Here is a 14,207-nt window from a genome sequence, read left to right on the forward strand (position 1 = left end):
ACGCTCACCGCGATCTAAAATAAATTTAGATCGTGGTGAGGTCGCGGTATGAGCGGCATGAAAATGTAAATTTTCGTTGCTTTCACGATGCTACTACGTCTTCTCTACGCTTCTACAAAGATCCCGCTACGATTATACCACGTTCTCACCGCGCTTATTCTGCGACCTCACTACGCTTATCAAGATCTTTCTACGCTCTTCACGTTCTCACTACGACCATACCACGAGTTATCCGATTGCAATACGATCTTACTGTGATTATAACACGTTCTTACCACGATTATACTACGTTCATAGCGCGATCTTACTACGTTCTCAGCAATAACGTCAACATCGTGTTCCATATCAATACAGTTCAATTCCTTCTATTTCTGATTAAATCGTAGATTTCTCGGAAACAATACAGTCATGCCACCAAAATCTACCAGAACCGTGGGCATGGTGGTAGGAGTTGATGTAGAGGCAGAGGGAGCAAAGTAACGAATCCTGATCAAGCAGAGATGTCGGACCGACCAATCCAACCTAAATTACAACCTATTGCTGGTCCATAAAGCTGAATGACGATATTTTAGTGAACGATAGTAGAGATGACATGGATGTATCAATATATATCGGAAGATGTGGTATGAGTGCCAATCAGCACATCATAAAGGACCCAAAATATTACTAGTGTTAAACCATTTAAACTGGAAAACCAACGGTCTAATCTATATAAAAACGAGAAGCATGGTTGAGCCGTTAGAGCAAATGGATAATTACATTCAAACAAACAAAATCTAGGGAGCTTTTTTATATATTTTATGTGAAAATGACAATGAGAATGATGGTCGTAGTGTGGACGTAGTCAGGTCGTAAGAAGAGCGTGATGAGGACGGCAAGGGCGTGCTAGAATCGTACTATGGTCGTGAACAGCGTGGTATAGTCGTAGTCGAAGCGTAGTTGGGTCGCAGTGAGAACGTGATGGTCGTAGTGAGGTCGTGATAACGTCGCTGTGCGATCGTATTGCAGTCTCTCCGAATAGAATCACGCTTTCGCTACGCTCTCGCTACGATTGTACAGCGACCTTTACGATCTTACTACGATCTTAGTGCGCTCTCACTACGCTTCTACTACGACCTGATTTCGCCACGACCGCACCACGATTGTTTTGAACATGTTCAAAGTTGGCCACGCTCTTCACGATCTTGAAGACCTCACCACGACCGTGATACGACCTTACTGCGATCTACACGATCGCACTACGATCATCAACATTTGCATTTTTTTCACAGATCGTAGTGCGATCGTGGCCTAGTGGGACTGGGGTATTATCACACACCAACTGATTTTTTTCCCAATTTTTAAGTAAACTCCGTTTTAATTTATGCAAGCTTTTTCAGAAATGTTTTTTCTCAAAATGTGTCCTAAATGAATGGTCAATCGGGCGTGACTCAATTTATTTAATGACGGAATCCTCTGGTATAATTATAAGTAATTTTTAAAAGTCTTATAAAATTTTAATTATTTTTTTAAATAGTATTTGAGAACTTTAACTGGTCAATAATAAAGCTATGAAAAGTCAAGAGAGAACATTTTCCCGCCAAAATTACAATGCCTAAATTCTCAAAAACAAGCACATTGACCCCTATATTTTTTTTGCTTTTTTTATTCCTCAATTTATTCCCTATCAATGCATACTAGTTTTATGAAAAGTTATCTATTTTGAAACTGAGCAGCGAACATCCTTAACAATTATTTAGTTTATGTACATTTACGTATGTACATTATACATGTGCATTTTTGCACCAAAGGGAGATAATTTGGAGCTTTTTCAATGATATAAAAAAGTCATCTGGGGCCAAACCGAATCGTTTTCTTGGGTTGATTTTTGTACCATATCATAAAGTAATAACTAATAGTGTAATAAATAAAATTTGTAATGAAAAAATAAAGGTTTAATTTTTTACTGAAATTTGTGTACCCACGAGCCATCTTAATGAACTTCCATACAAAGCACCAAAAAAAATAAAATAAACAAAATATCTTTAAAACAACAGCACACAAATTGTAAGGTAACCCAGGTTCTTCGGATGAGGGCAGTTCTTTAAAAGCTTTTAAAACAAGACAAAAGTAGAACTGAAGGTATCCCAGGTGCTAGGGATCAGAAAGCAGGCCATATATACTCGCCTGTTGAAATATATGATAAAGCGTATAAAACATGGCAAAATCCATATCACATGTCGTATCACCCTCGACCAATATCATCCCTCGGGCCTATAGGCCCTCTGGCTGATATTGGTATCTCGGGATGATACGGCATATGATACCGTTTTGCCATGTATTATTCTCTATAAAATGCTTGTTTGATTAATTTAATAACTATAACATTTTCACTTTTCCAGCACCCTCCAACACAGCAAGGCTCCGGCTGGAAAAGACGAACCATCCTCTCATATAAAAATTATATGCTGAAATTACCTCGACTGTTTTCACTTATTATACCTTTGTTGCATATAGCCACTTAGTATGAAATTCAAAACAGTGTAGCTGTGGCCATTGATTGACACATTAAAATCATTCATTGACTGGGACAATTTAGGTGAACGTTTGTATGTAACGACCAATGCTCACTATGTACTTTTTAAAGACACTTAAACTATGGGGTCACCAAAGGTTCTCAACACCTAAATAAAGTAATTCGAAAAATTAATCAGAAATAACACGATATTTTGATTTATATCAATTATATAAATCAAAACACAAAGGTTATTCCTGATTCATTTTTCGAATTATTTTATAATTAAAGGCGTTAAGAAACCTTTGTTGACCCCACAGTTTAAATGTCTATCGTAGGTACGTCATGAACAGTTGTTGTTACAGACAAACGTTCACGTAAATTGTCCCAGTCAATGGATGATTTTGATGGGTCAATCAATGACCACAGCTACACTGTTTTGAATTTCATACTATATATAATAAATTTCTTTTATTACAATTTATCATATGTTTAGTAATAAATACAGTAGTTTGCATATTTGACAAATAGCCTGCTGTTGAATCCATATCGCGCAACTTTGATGCGCACCCTTTATCGTATACCCTTTATCAAACCCCTACCCTTTATCACAGTCATCCCTATATATAATATTTTTAAAACAACAGCACGCAAATTCTAAGGTAACCCAGGTGCTTCGGATAAGTAATTGAGTAGTTCTTTTAAGGCCTTTGAAACAAGACAAAACTAGAACTCAAGGTAACCCAGTGCTATGGATCAGAAAACAGTTCATATAATATAATACTCTTCTGTTGAAATATATGATAAAGCGTATAAAACATGGCAAAATCCGTATCACATGACGTATCATCCTCGACCAATATCATCCCTCGGTCTAAAGGCCCTTGGGCTGATATTGGTGTCTCGGGATGATACGACATATGATACGGATTTTGCCATGTATTATTATCTATGTATACGGAGTCAAACAATCACATATCGCAATAATTATACAAAAACGGTAAAATTTAGTATATATTGGACAAAAAGGCGGGTGAGCAAAGAAACTAAATATGTTGAAAAAAAATAAATTAAAAGTACACTACATCATCACAGCATAAATATAAACACTTCAATACATTTTCTCGGAGTACGCAAAATGGTCAGTAGTTTGGAAAGCTCCATTATGTTATAATAATCAAGATTCATTTGACATTTTTTTTGATAACATTGCAAGATGCTTAATTCAGTGTAGGTCCATATAATTATATAGTGGTATAGGCAGATATCAATGCTTAATACTATTTTTAAAAACAGATGCCGATATACATGTTCCGAGAGAGGGTATAGGAAAGTGTGATGGGTATTTGATGAATCCGCTAAGACTTTTTGACTTTCATCATATTCACCGAGGCGAGAGATTCGAGAGGGGATGCGACTCAAAGTAAGTACAGAGTTAAGGTTTATATTAAAGGATATGTCGAGCTTGTAGAACGTTTGATATTTGTATAAGTTCTGGTTAGATTGTGTGAAAGAACAACATCATTAAAGATACCCGACTGAGAATACTTGTAAGCCTGACTGTGAGCCTGACTGGCGTGACGTCTACAAAAGCTCATCAGGGACAATCGCATAAAAAGAAAGTTGAAAAGCCAAATAAATGTTGAAGAGGTTTGAAGACCAAAAAAAGGTTAATCGATTTATGACTTTTGAACGTGGGGAATTTAGGAATAAGATAATAGACTGTTTAGCCCGGTGTCAGAATAATGTTTCAAGGCATGGTGATGATATCTTTGTGAGGACTATGACATTGTGAACTAGTATAGTTACGCTTAAAATCTGGCTCAGCTTAGTTGAAAGAAGGTTTAATATTCATATTATTAATTAACAAGGAATCGTCCTCAATATGCAAGTAATTTTCTGCTTGACGTTAAGCAGCCATTCATCATCAACCCCCTTGTATACTACTTTATGTTGGTGAAACTCGTCAAACTTTGCGTAAAAGAATGAATCAACACCGGTCTGATAATAAAGATCCTCAATTTAGAGTTCTTTATAACTATTTTAATCAACCGGACCATGATCCTTCTTTATCTATGAAAGTACGCATCATTGAGAAAATTTATCACCACACAAATAGCCCTGTACTAAGTACTCCTTTCAGCAAAGATAGAGAAAATTTCTGGATAAGGGAGTTAGGGACTGCAATGCCATATGGTTGCAATGACAATATTAAAGGAGTAGGAAATTTGTCAAGTCCTGCCTGCAGTTATATTAATGTAATGAGTTTATTTAATACTACCTTACGACAACAACGTAGTCATGGGCAAAAACATTACCATCGGCCTAATGTTAAAAAGTCTTCCAAATCTAGATCACTCTCTGGGAGCTTTGATGACCTTCTTTCACATCTTCATCATCCACTAGGGTTGCATTACATAAGAACTATTCTTTTTTCACTGCCAGTTAATTTTCTAAAACGTTTGAGAGATTATGCACTTGACAAAGGAGGCACCAATACATTTTCTGCAATATACAGACTAGTCAGTATTATTTATGATGTAGCTCTTTTCCGACTTTTCAAACCAGTAAGATCGGAACTTTTACATGAGGAAAAGAGGAAATTCCTTCCTGTTGATTTTGCCAATAGAGGAATTGATGCAATCAATCTCGGCAACGTTCTACATCACAAGGAGGTAACATATAAAATTCCTATTTATTTTCAAAATCAATCTGTTCCTATTGTATCCTACAGTTACACCAAAACCATTGCACCTAAAATATTTAACTATAAACAAGCATTGCAGGACCTTGACTTAGAACAATACTTAAAAAGCCCTCCGACATGTGACTGTTCCCACTCGCCTTATAATTACAGCCCCTCTGGTCATGTTATAACTGGAGATCTAAACATAATTCAACATGAAAATCTCCGAAAGGTGATTTCTCATGGTCCTAAGTTTAGAGAACCCCAACACATCAATTGGAACCATAACTTCAAAATAATTATGGATTCCATTGAGGACTACGCCAGAGCATGGGCTAAACGAGAAGAAGTTGAACTGGACACTTTGTCAGAATGGGTTAAAACTAACGATCGACCAAAGTCCATTTTCAGAGACAAAGAGGCCATGAAATGTCTATCATCTCTTCATGATACGTATGTTGTTGTTCCTGCGGACAAAGCTTCAAATAATATTGTCTTTGTATGTAAATCGTATTACTACGAATGTCTTGTAAAAGAATTGGGTATAAAGGAGCACTCAGGTAATCCCACATACAAAGACATATCATTTGACAAGGATGAGATTTTAGCAAATCATAAGTCCTTCATGGCTTCCATAAACATTACATTGAACACCAAATCGGAGGACTTACCTTGTTTGTATTGGATACCAAAGCTTCATAAAATTCCGTACAAACAACGGTATATTGCTGGCTCATCTTCATGTTCCACTAAAGAATTGTCCATTAGATTGACTAAAATTTTATCCGCAGTGAAAGAGGGTCTTCAGAAATACTGTGAAACTGTTTACTCGCGTAGTGGTATTAACCATATGTGGATTCTTAAAAATTCTAAAGAACTTCTAGACAATTTTAAATCTCGGTCTATTTCTGAAATTAGTTCCATCAAAACTTTTGATTTTTCAACCCTGTATACCACCATTCCCCATGTGAAATTGAAAAATCGCCTAAAAGAAATAATCCACAATGCCTTTCAACATAAAAATGGTAGCATACGCTATAAATTTATTACTTTGGGATTTCATAAGGCATATTTCGTTAATAGTGACAAACAAAAAGGTAAAACCTGCTACACAAAAGAACAAGTGGTCAGTATGCTGGAGTTTCTTATCGACAACATATTTGTTGAGTTTGGAGGTAGACTTTTTCAACAAACTGTCGGCATTCCTATGGGAACGAACTGCGCGCCTCTCCTTGCTGACCTCTTCTTGTTTTCATATGAATCGGAGTTCCTTCAGACACTTGTCAAAAACAAGAAGATCAAAGAAGCCAGGTTATTTAATTTCACTTTCAGATATATTGATGATGTTCTTTCCATTAACAATCCAAACTTTTCTGATTGGGTTCCATTAATATATCCACCAGAACTAGAAATTAAAGAGACAACAGACACGGCTTCATCCGCCTCATATTTAGACTTATACCTCGAATTTGACATACACAGTCATCTTAGTACCAAAATCTATGACAAACGAGACGATTTTGATTTTGAAATTATCAATTTCCCCCACCTTAGTAGCAACATACCAACTTCACCTGCATATGGAATATACATTTCCCAACTTATTCGGTATTCAAGAGCTTGCAGCTCCTACTCAGACTTTGTAAAACGTCACCAATGTCTGAGCAGAAAGTTGATGTACCAGGGGTATGTCAAAGAACGTCTCGTCCTTTTTCTAAAAAAGTTCATCGGAAGGTACCCAGAACTTGTTGATAAATATTCCGTATCAACTTCACAAATAATACACGATGGTCTTGAAGTATAGATTTTGCGTACTGACGTTGTTTATCATCTTAATTACGTGTTATATTATTCTTTTATTTGTCTTTATTAATATTACTTTTACTGTTGTCTGTTTTTAGAGATATCCTTTTGACGTAACTCTGTGCTTATATATCCCATCATACTTTGAACGACAAAATTATTTTATGATGTGACTCTGTACCTATGTATCTTGTCATACTTTGAATGACAAAATTATTTTATGATGTGACTCTGTACCTATGTATCTTGTCATACTTTGAATGACAAAATTATTTTATTCATTAATATTACTTTTACTGTTAACCAACTTTTTTTGGGATATACATTTTACGCGACTCTGTACTTATGTATCACGTCATACTTTGAACCACACTATTATTGTATTTATTATTATTACTTTAACTGCTAAATCAGTGTTTGTTATATCTATTTTGCGTGACTGTATTTGTGCATCCCGTCATACTTTGAACGACAAAATTATTTCATGTCTACCTGTGCAAATTTCAAACGCGCAATTTTACACCAGTACCCATACCCTCCTTCCTTGATGGGTGCATTTTACATAGACAAATATAATCGTATAATATAATCAAAATGAGGATGTTAATTTGATGTATGCCTTTTTGTGCTTCTTCGTTACATTTGTTGTTTTTATAGTGATTAAGATGATAACACAATGTTGACTGCTGTACCCCTATTTTTGACATTTTTACCTATTATGTCTGTTTGTTTTGTTCACGCATCGGTGACTATATAATGGAATTTGATGCGACTGTCATACAAGTGAGAGGTTTAGCTAGCTATAAAATCAGGTTCATTCCACCATTTTCTACATTTGAAAATGCCTGTACCAAGTCAGGAATATGACAGTTCTTGTCCATTCGTTTTTGATGCGTTTTGTTATTTGAATTTGCCATGTGATTATGGACTTTCCGAATTGATTTTCCTCTGAGTTCAGTATTTTTGTGATTTTACTTTTTTGTATATGTTAATATAATTCGCCGTTTCAGAATCTAATGCATTCTGGGTAATATATTGAAAAGCGTACACCAAAACGTTGATCGCATTTCATGAAGCATGACAATTATATTGCTAAATAAAAGATTTTTGTTTGGATGTTTGAATATGAGTATCAAAGTGGTGTAATGTCACACCCATTGTTTTGATGTTTGGATATGAGTATCAAAGTGGCGTTATGTCACACCCATCGTTTGGATGTTTGGATATAAGTATCAAAGTGGCGTTATGTCAAATCCATATTTTAACTGCTTTGTTGTTCGTACATCTTGATCCATGTCAACTTTTTGGTCTGGTAAATTAATTTATCATTGCAAGTTATCAAGCTAGCGTTGTTGGAAAATAATGTTATTTTGGTGTTGTCTGTATTGACTCCAGTTTGTTTTCTTTTAATCGTTTAAGAAGCGATATAAAAAAAGAAGATGTGGTATGATTGCGAATGAGTTCTATATGAGACCAAATTTCTGTGATGTCTTATTCTATCCAGTTGATGGTGCTAATGGTCCTGCATCCATCGTAATTTGTATATTTTCAATCGCACAAGGTCATGCTAAAAAGTTTCCTTCGCTGTTTTGTTACTGCTACATGTTGGATCTGTCAGAGTTGTACAGGGGTAAATTCAGTAAATAAATATACGTCATCAGGTACCGCCCATTTAGGGGAGAGCTTTCTGTATAACACTGAAGTCATATGCTCTTCTGATTGGTAGATAATGTTTGTAATAAATACATTTTGGCAGATGGATCAAAACTAGAGTTGAAAAAAAAAAGAAATGCTGAATGTACTAAATTTTTTTACTACAGGGTTGAAAAGTAATGGGGGTCAGTATAGGAATTCAGTGCGAATCTACATTGTTTGTAAACAAGGCCATGTGAATGCCCAAAAATGCCGCATGACCCTATGTTTTTATTAGTGCAAAAGATAGGGCTACATTTGTACTTTCATGAATTTTATATGAAAGTTTCCAATTTCTAAAGGTAAATCAGGTATAAATTTAATTCCATACATAGATTAGCATTAAAGTCAATGGGAGATTTTTTACTGAATTTACCCCTACAGTATAATGATTGATATTTAAGTTTTGGAAAACATGTTTTACTTCTGTTATAACGAGGCAGAATGGTGACCTGTAGTTGTTTGTTCTTTATTGTTCGTTGCTGTTTGAGGGGGATGATAATGCATTATCAGAAACATAATATTTTTTTAATTACAAAAGGATGTCTGAAAATGTAATTTACATGGAAACCCATTGCATGATATAAAGTTAAAAAAAAGTTGTATCGAAGTTAACATTATAAAAAGGAAACAGTCACTGTTGTTTGAATACTCAATATAAATCATAAGCGACTTCAAATATTTACTGTGCCATCATGACCTTGGAAAACTCTGAAAAAGAAGATAACACATTAAAAAGACAAAATCAAAACAGTTTTGCAGAACTAACATTTAATATTTGACTATGTGGTATGAACTTTTCTCATTGTTGAAGCCGTACGGTGACATAAAATTGTAAATTTCTATGTCGTTTTGTCTCTTGTGAAGAGTTGTCTCATTAGCAATTATACCACATCTTCATTTTTATATGCCATATATCCAGATGAAGCTTAGTGCCACATAACAGGAAGCTTTTATATGTATTACTGAAAAAAAATGTTCTAAAATGTCATATTTGCTTTACATTTTGACTTGTAGAAAATCCTATAGGAATGTGTGTTCAGACGTATACTAGTAGATTAAATCACGGAAAATTCGGAAGGACTGGCGAATTAAGGCCAACCAATATGTTCTTTCCTTTGGAGTGGGAATATGAAATGTGTCATAAAAAAATAAATAACTTATATTATTTTGATTGACGTTGCGGTAGCGCGATTGTATCGAATACAAGAGGTTGTGGATTGGATCCCCGAATGGGACACACCATAGAAGTAATATAAATAAAATACTTTCATGGTCAAACCATTATAGTGTTTTGCGTTGGTATTTGATAAATCTCTGACAAGCAAGTGGCATCTTGAAGGAAATGCATAGACTGCTCGCATTTGATTCAGAATATAATGTCGAATTAAGCTGGTATTACTTCTTGTTTTTCGTGTGTTTTCAATTATAAACCGACTAAACGTGTGGGTCTAGTAATAAAACTTTTTTTTTCATATTTAATTAACATGTTGTCTTCCTAAATAAGCATGTTATTTTCGCTTCCGTGCGTTAAGCAGCCATTGATCAGTCGATCAAATTATCGAGATATCATCAAAATATGTATCACCAATTTTCCGGAATTTATTTCACATTTAAAAAAGCCTTTAATATTTCTTTTTTTTTTCTATTAAACATCTTCATGTTTACTTGTATAATATATGTATAGCATTGTTATATGTTTCCGTCAAACAATGCAGGGGAAACTGGTCATACCTTATATCCATTTTACTTTTTTATCAGTGAAAAGTATAAGCAGACTTAAACAAGTTTTCATTTTATACTTTTTTTTTAAAACTTAAATTCTCACCTTCATAATCAATAACACCGTCTCCATTATTGTCCGCCTCATGAATCATAGCAGATATTTCATCGTCTGTCATTTTTTCTCCTAGATTTGACATCACCATTCTTAATTCTCTAGCCGTTATAACACCATCTCCATTTTTATCAAAAAATTTAAAGGTCTCTCGAATAATATCTTCATTGTCAAGCTCATGAAATTTTCTCGACATCATGCATAAAAATTCTGGAAAATCTATGCTTCCACTTCCTTTGTAAATAAAACAAAATATTTTGAAATTTCTTCTACTCCACAATCATTTTTGATATTTGTCATACATTTGTTGGAATATTCTGTGGTTGTTCACCTTTATCCACAATTAAAGTTTCAGTTGATTTAAAATAAATGTTCTATGGAAATCTAGGAATCTCATATTTTTCAAAAAAGTAAGGAGATGTGGTATGATTGCCGTTGAGAGAACTATCAGCAAACGAACAAAAAACAAGTGCTACCGTAAGGCTTTCAACAATGAGCGAATTTTATACTGTGTAGTATGACAAAAAGGACTTTGGGGTAAAATAATAATTTTTTGGAAAATTTAAAATAAAAAAAATGATAATACAAAAGGAAAACAATAACACTGTCGGCAACCAACAACAAACATTGACACCAGGCTATGGACACACCCACACACCTGTGCTTGGTAAAACATTTGTGTTAGTTCCATCACCTTACATAATGTGTAAGCAGCACACCTTTACAACAAACAGTAGAAATCAGTTGAAAAGGGCTGGACTTTCACATCAGAACTAAAAAACACAAGGTACCGAGTACTAAGTTATTAAAAGCTACTTCATATTCTTACCCACTTCTCCAACAAGGTTTACCGTATACTCATTTTTGGTGTCCTTTATAGCATGCGCTGTTCGGTGTGAGCCAAGGCTCCGCGTGGAAGACCGTACTTTGACCTATAATGGTTTATTTTTATAAATTGAGACTCGGATGGAGAGTTGTCTCATTGGAACTCATACCACATCTAATTTCTAGACTTACATATCAATCATTACACATCGTACAGTTTCAAGTATAAATACTGGACCATACATCTTACCGTCTGAGTCCACTGCATCTATCATATCATGCAACTCAGCTTCTGATGGGTTCATTCCAAGTTGTAATAATACTGTTCCTAGTTCTTTAGTAGTTATGACTCCATCATTATCTTGATCAAAACTACTAAAAACTGTCTTTAGTTCTGTAATATTCGACAATGTAATTATATTTTAAGTAAACAATCAATATACAGAATAAAACCAGGCAAAGAAGCCACACAAAGCTAGATATGTAATTATTCAGTGTAGCAATAACACTTAGGTCAAACTTGACCATATACCGTCTCTCCTTCGAGTACGACACATTATAATTTCAAATTGTCGTTGAAGTAAAAAAATATGTAAAAAATATGCATGATAACCATGGTAGATTTTTCAAAACTTAAATGTAATTTAATAAGTTTTTAGGGAATTTATTTAGTATAAACTTTATGGAATAGTACCTATACGTATTAAACCCACTTAACATCAGAACATGTATAATAGTTTCTACGGAGAATATCATTGAGCATTGATGTTTACATCAACACAATATTTGTATGATTGTCTGTTTATCTATTTAATTATATTCTGGCTCATTTGAAGAAGGCTTTGTGTGGACATATAACTGCATCAGTAAACAATAACATACAATGAGTTTGTCGTTACTTTCTATCTTTTATACTATCAGAATACTAACTTAAAGAGCATGCTAGCTGTCTTCTTCGCCAGATATTTGTTTAGTTGAATTAAATTACTTGCAATCAGATGTTCCATTTGTTGATATGATTTCCATACGTTTATGTCAAATATTTTGGACATTGATACATCCAAAGTGGCAGTATATTCAATAATCTAATTTTTGATACCTCTGATTCGTGTTTCAACCAGCTTGTTAAACATAAAAATACGATAAAAAGATAACAGAAATCATGAATCAAAACATTAATCAATACAATATACCAAACCGCCACATACACCTCCTTTAAAACTATAAACACAAACCAATAACAATAAACAAATTCAACACGTATTTTTTCCTTTTTTCTTATTTGACCCAGTCAAACATCACCCACTGTTGTGTTTCATTGGTTAGTCCTGTTTTATTATATGCTTCAGAGGTATGAGGATTTGAAAGTAAAGATAGCATTGAGAAAATACACCTTCAATTTTGCAAAAACATTTTGAAATTAAGAAGCAGTACACCAAATTATATGGTGTATGGGGAACTCGGAAGATTCCCTTTGGAAACCATTGTTAAACGTAAAATGGTGTTGTTTTGGAATAACTTATTATTGGAGAATAACAAAGTTATCTTCCATTGTGTATAAATTAATGCTCAAATTACATTTTCAAAACCCCACAAAATTTAAATGGATTACGTACGTTAAATACATATTTGACGAAAATGGAAAGTGGGGTTAAAGAACATTATTTCACAAAAACTGAATGACAAATTCATCCAACATTGGTTTTCCCAAATGAATAACTCTTCAAGAGCCTTCAAGAGGTGCATTTTATTCATTTTATAAATGGAAACCTATTTAATAAAGTTGAAGCTGTGTGACAGGATTTATATAGCAAAATTCAGATGTTCAAATTTAAAATTCCCTTTAGAATAGGAAAGATGGAACGGAATACTAAAAAAAAAAAACGCACGAATTTGTCATCTCTGTAGAAATGGAATAGGAGATGAATTTCATTATCTAATCAAATGTCAAAAACAGGAAATAAAACTGCTTAGAAATAAAAATATACCACGATATTATACTGAAAATCCAATGGAGTACAAATTGAAACAGCTTTTGACATTTTGTCATTTAGAACTTAAACAAAAACTTAGCAATATTTTTAAAAATTCTTACACGATACTTGTGATTTATATTTGTCTTTTTTTGAGTTGAATGTTATGGTAGTTTGTAAATTTGACATTTTGCTAAATTTTACCATGTATGTAGCATTATTTTGTTTAGTGTGAATGTATTGAGTATAAAGATGTGTATAATTGTATATACAGCTGTATGATGTACTCTTGTACACCTATGTGTCTGAGGTTTATTAATAAAGTATTGTCTATTATTGGCACATTCTCTTACTCTATGTAATCAAGTAGTCGAGCGATAATCAAACCTCTTTGTTTCTTTATGGTAGACATTTTACACAAATGTACCATCAACAAGCGGTGAAGCCATTTACATGTAATTGCCAACTTTTTTGTATGGAGTCCGATTTTTAAGCTTTTGTTTTTAATGGTGCGTCCCAAACGTTCGTTATTTCCTGACTGGCTGAACAACTGGTTAATAAATGATTCAACATGAAACTTGATATATGAAACGTTTTCAATTTCCCTAAATCTTTAAAACAATGTGCATTTTAGGCAGGATTTTCTCTATAATTATGTAATCTTAAGTTAAGGTGCGAAAATAATTACATGGTTTCCTTATGGAAATTATTTTTTTTCTTAAAGGGAAAAAGGGTTGTTGCGACCATTCAAATGTGCATAAGGAGACTGTTAAAGCTGTTTGTTTTAATTTATCTTGATTGATTTATAATCCGACTTTTATTCGATTGTGGAGAAACTGAAGATTAATGGAAGGGCGAATCCCACTTATCGTGTTTAAGCAATGGATTATTGCATTA

The 14,207-nt window shown here is 33.8% G+C and overlaps 1 protein-coding gene across 2 annotated transcripts in view; it reads right to left on the reverse strand.

Annotated features, from left to right (window-relative positions):
* The window catches only part of LOC139517298 (uncharacterized), a 115,879-nt gene that overhangs the window by 97,626 nt on the left and 4,046 nt on the right, over window positions 1-14,207 (reverse strand). Inside the window, exons 3-5 of one of the 2 annotated variants that reach the window (XM_071308218.1) lie at window positions 11,588-11,731; window positions 10,504-10,746; window positions 9,190-9,386 (exon numbers count right to left, since the gene is read on the reverse strand). In XM_071308218.1, coding sequence (XP_071164319.1) covers window positions 9,358-9,386; window positions 10,504-10,746; window positions 11,588-11,731 — 416 coding nt within the window. In that variant the 3' untranslated portion in view covers window positions 9,190-9,357. Of the gene's footprint in view, window positions 1-9,189; window positions 9,387-10,503; window positions 10,747-11,587; window positions 11,732-14,207 lie in introns of those variants that run through there. The other variant, XM_071308219.1, reaches the window with a different exon arrangement.

This window comes from Mytilus edulis, chromosome 3, assembly GCF_963676685.1.
Source record: "Mytilus edulis chromosome 3, xbMytEdul2.2, whole genome shotgun sequence".
NCBI classification, from domain to species: Eukaryota; Metazoa; Mollusca; class Bivalvia; order Mytilida; family Mytilidae; genus Mytilus; species Mytilus edulis.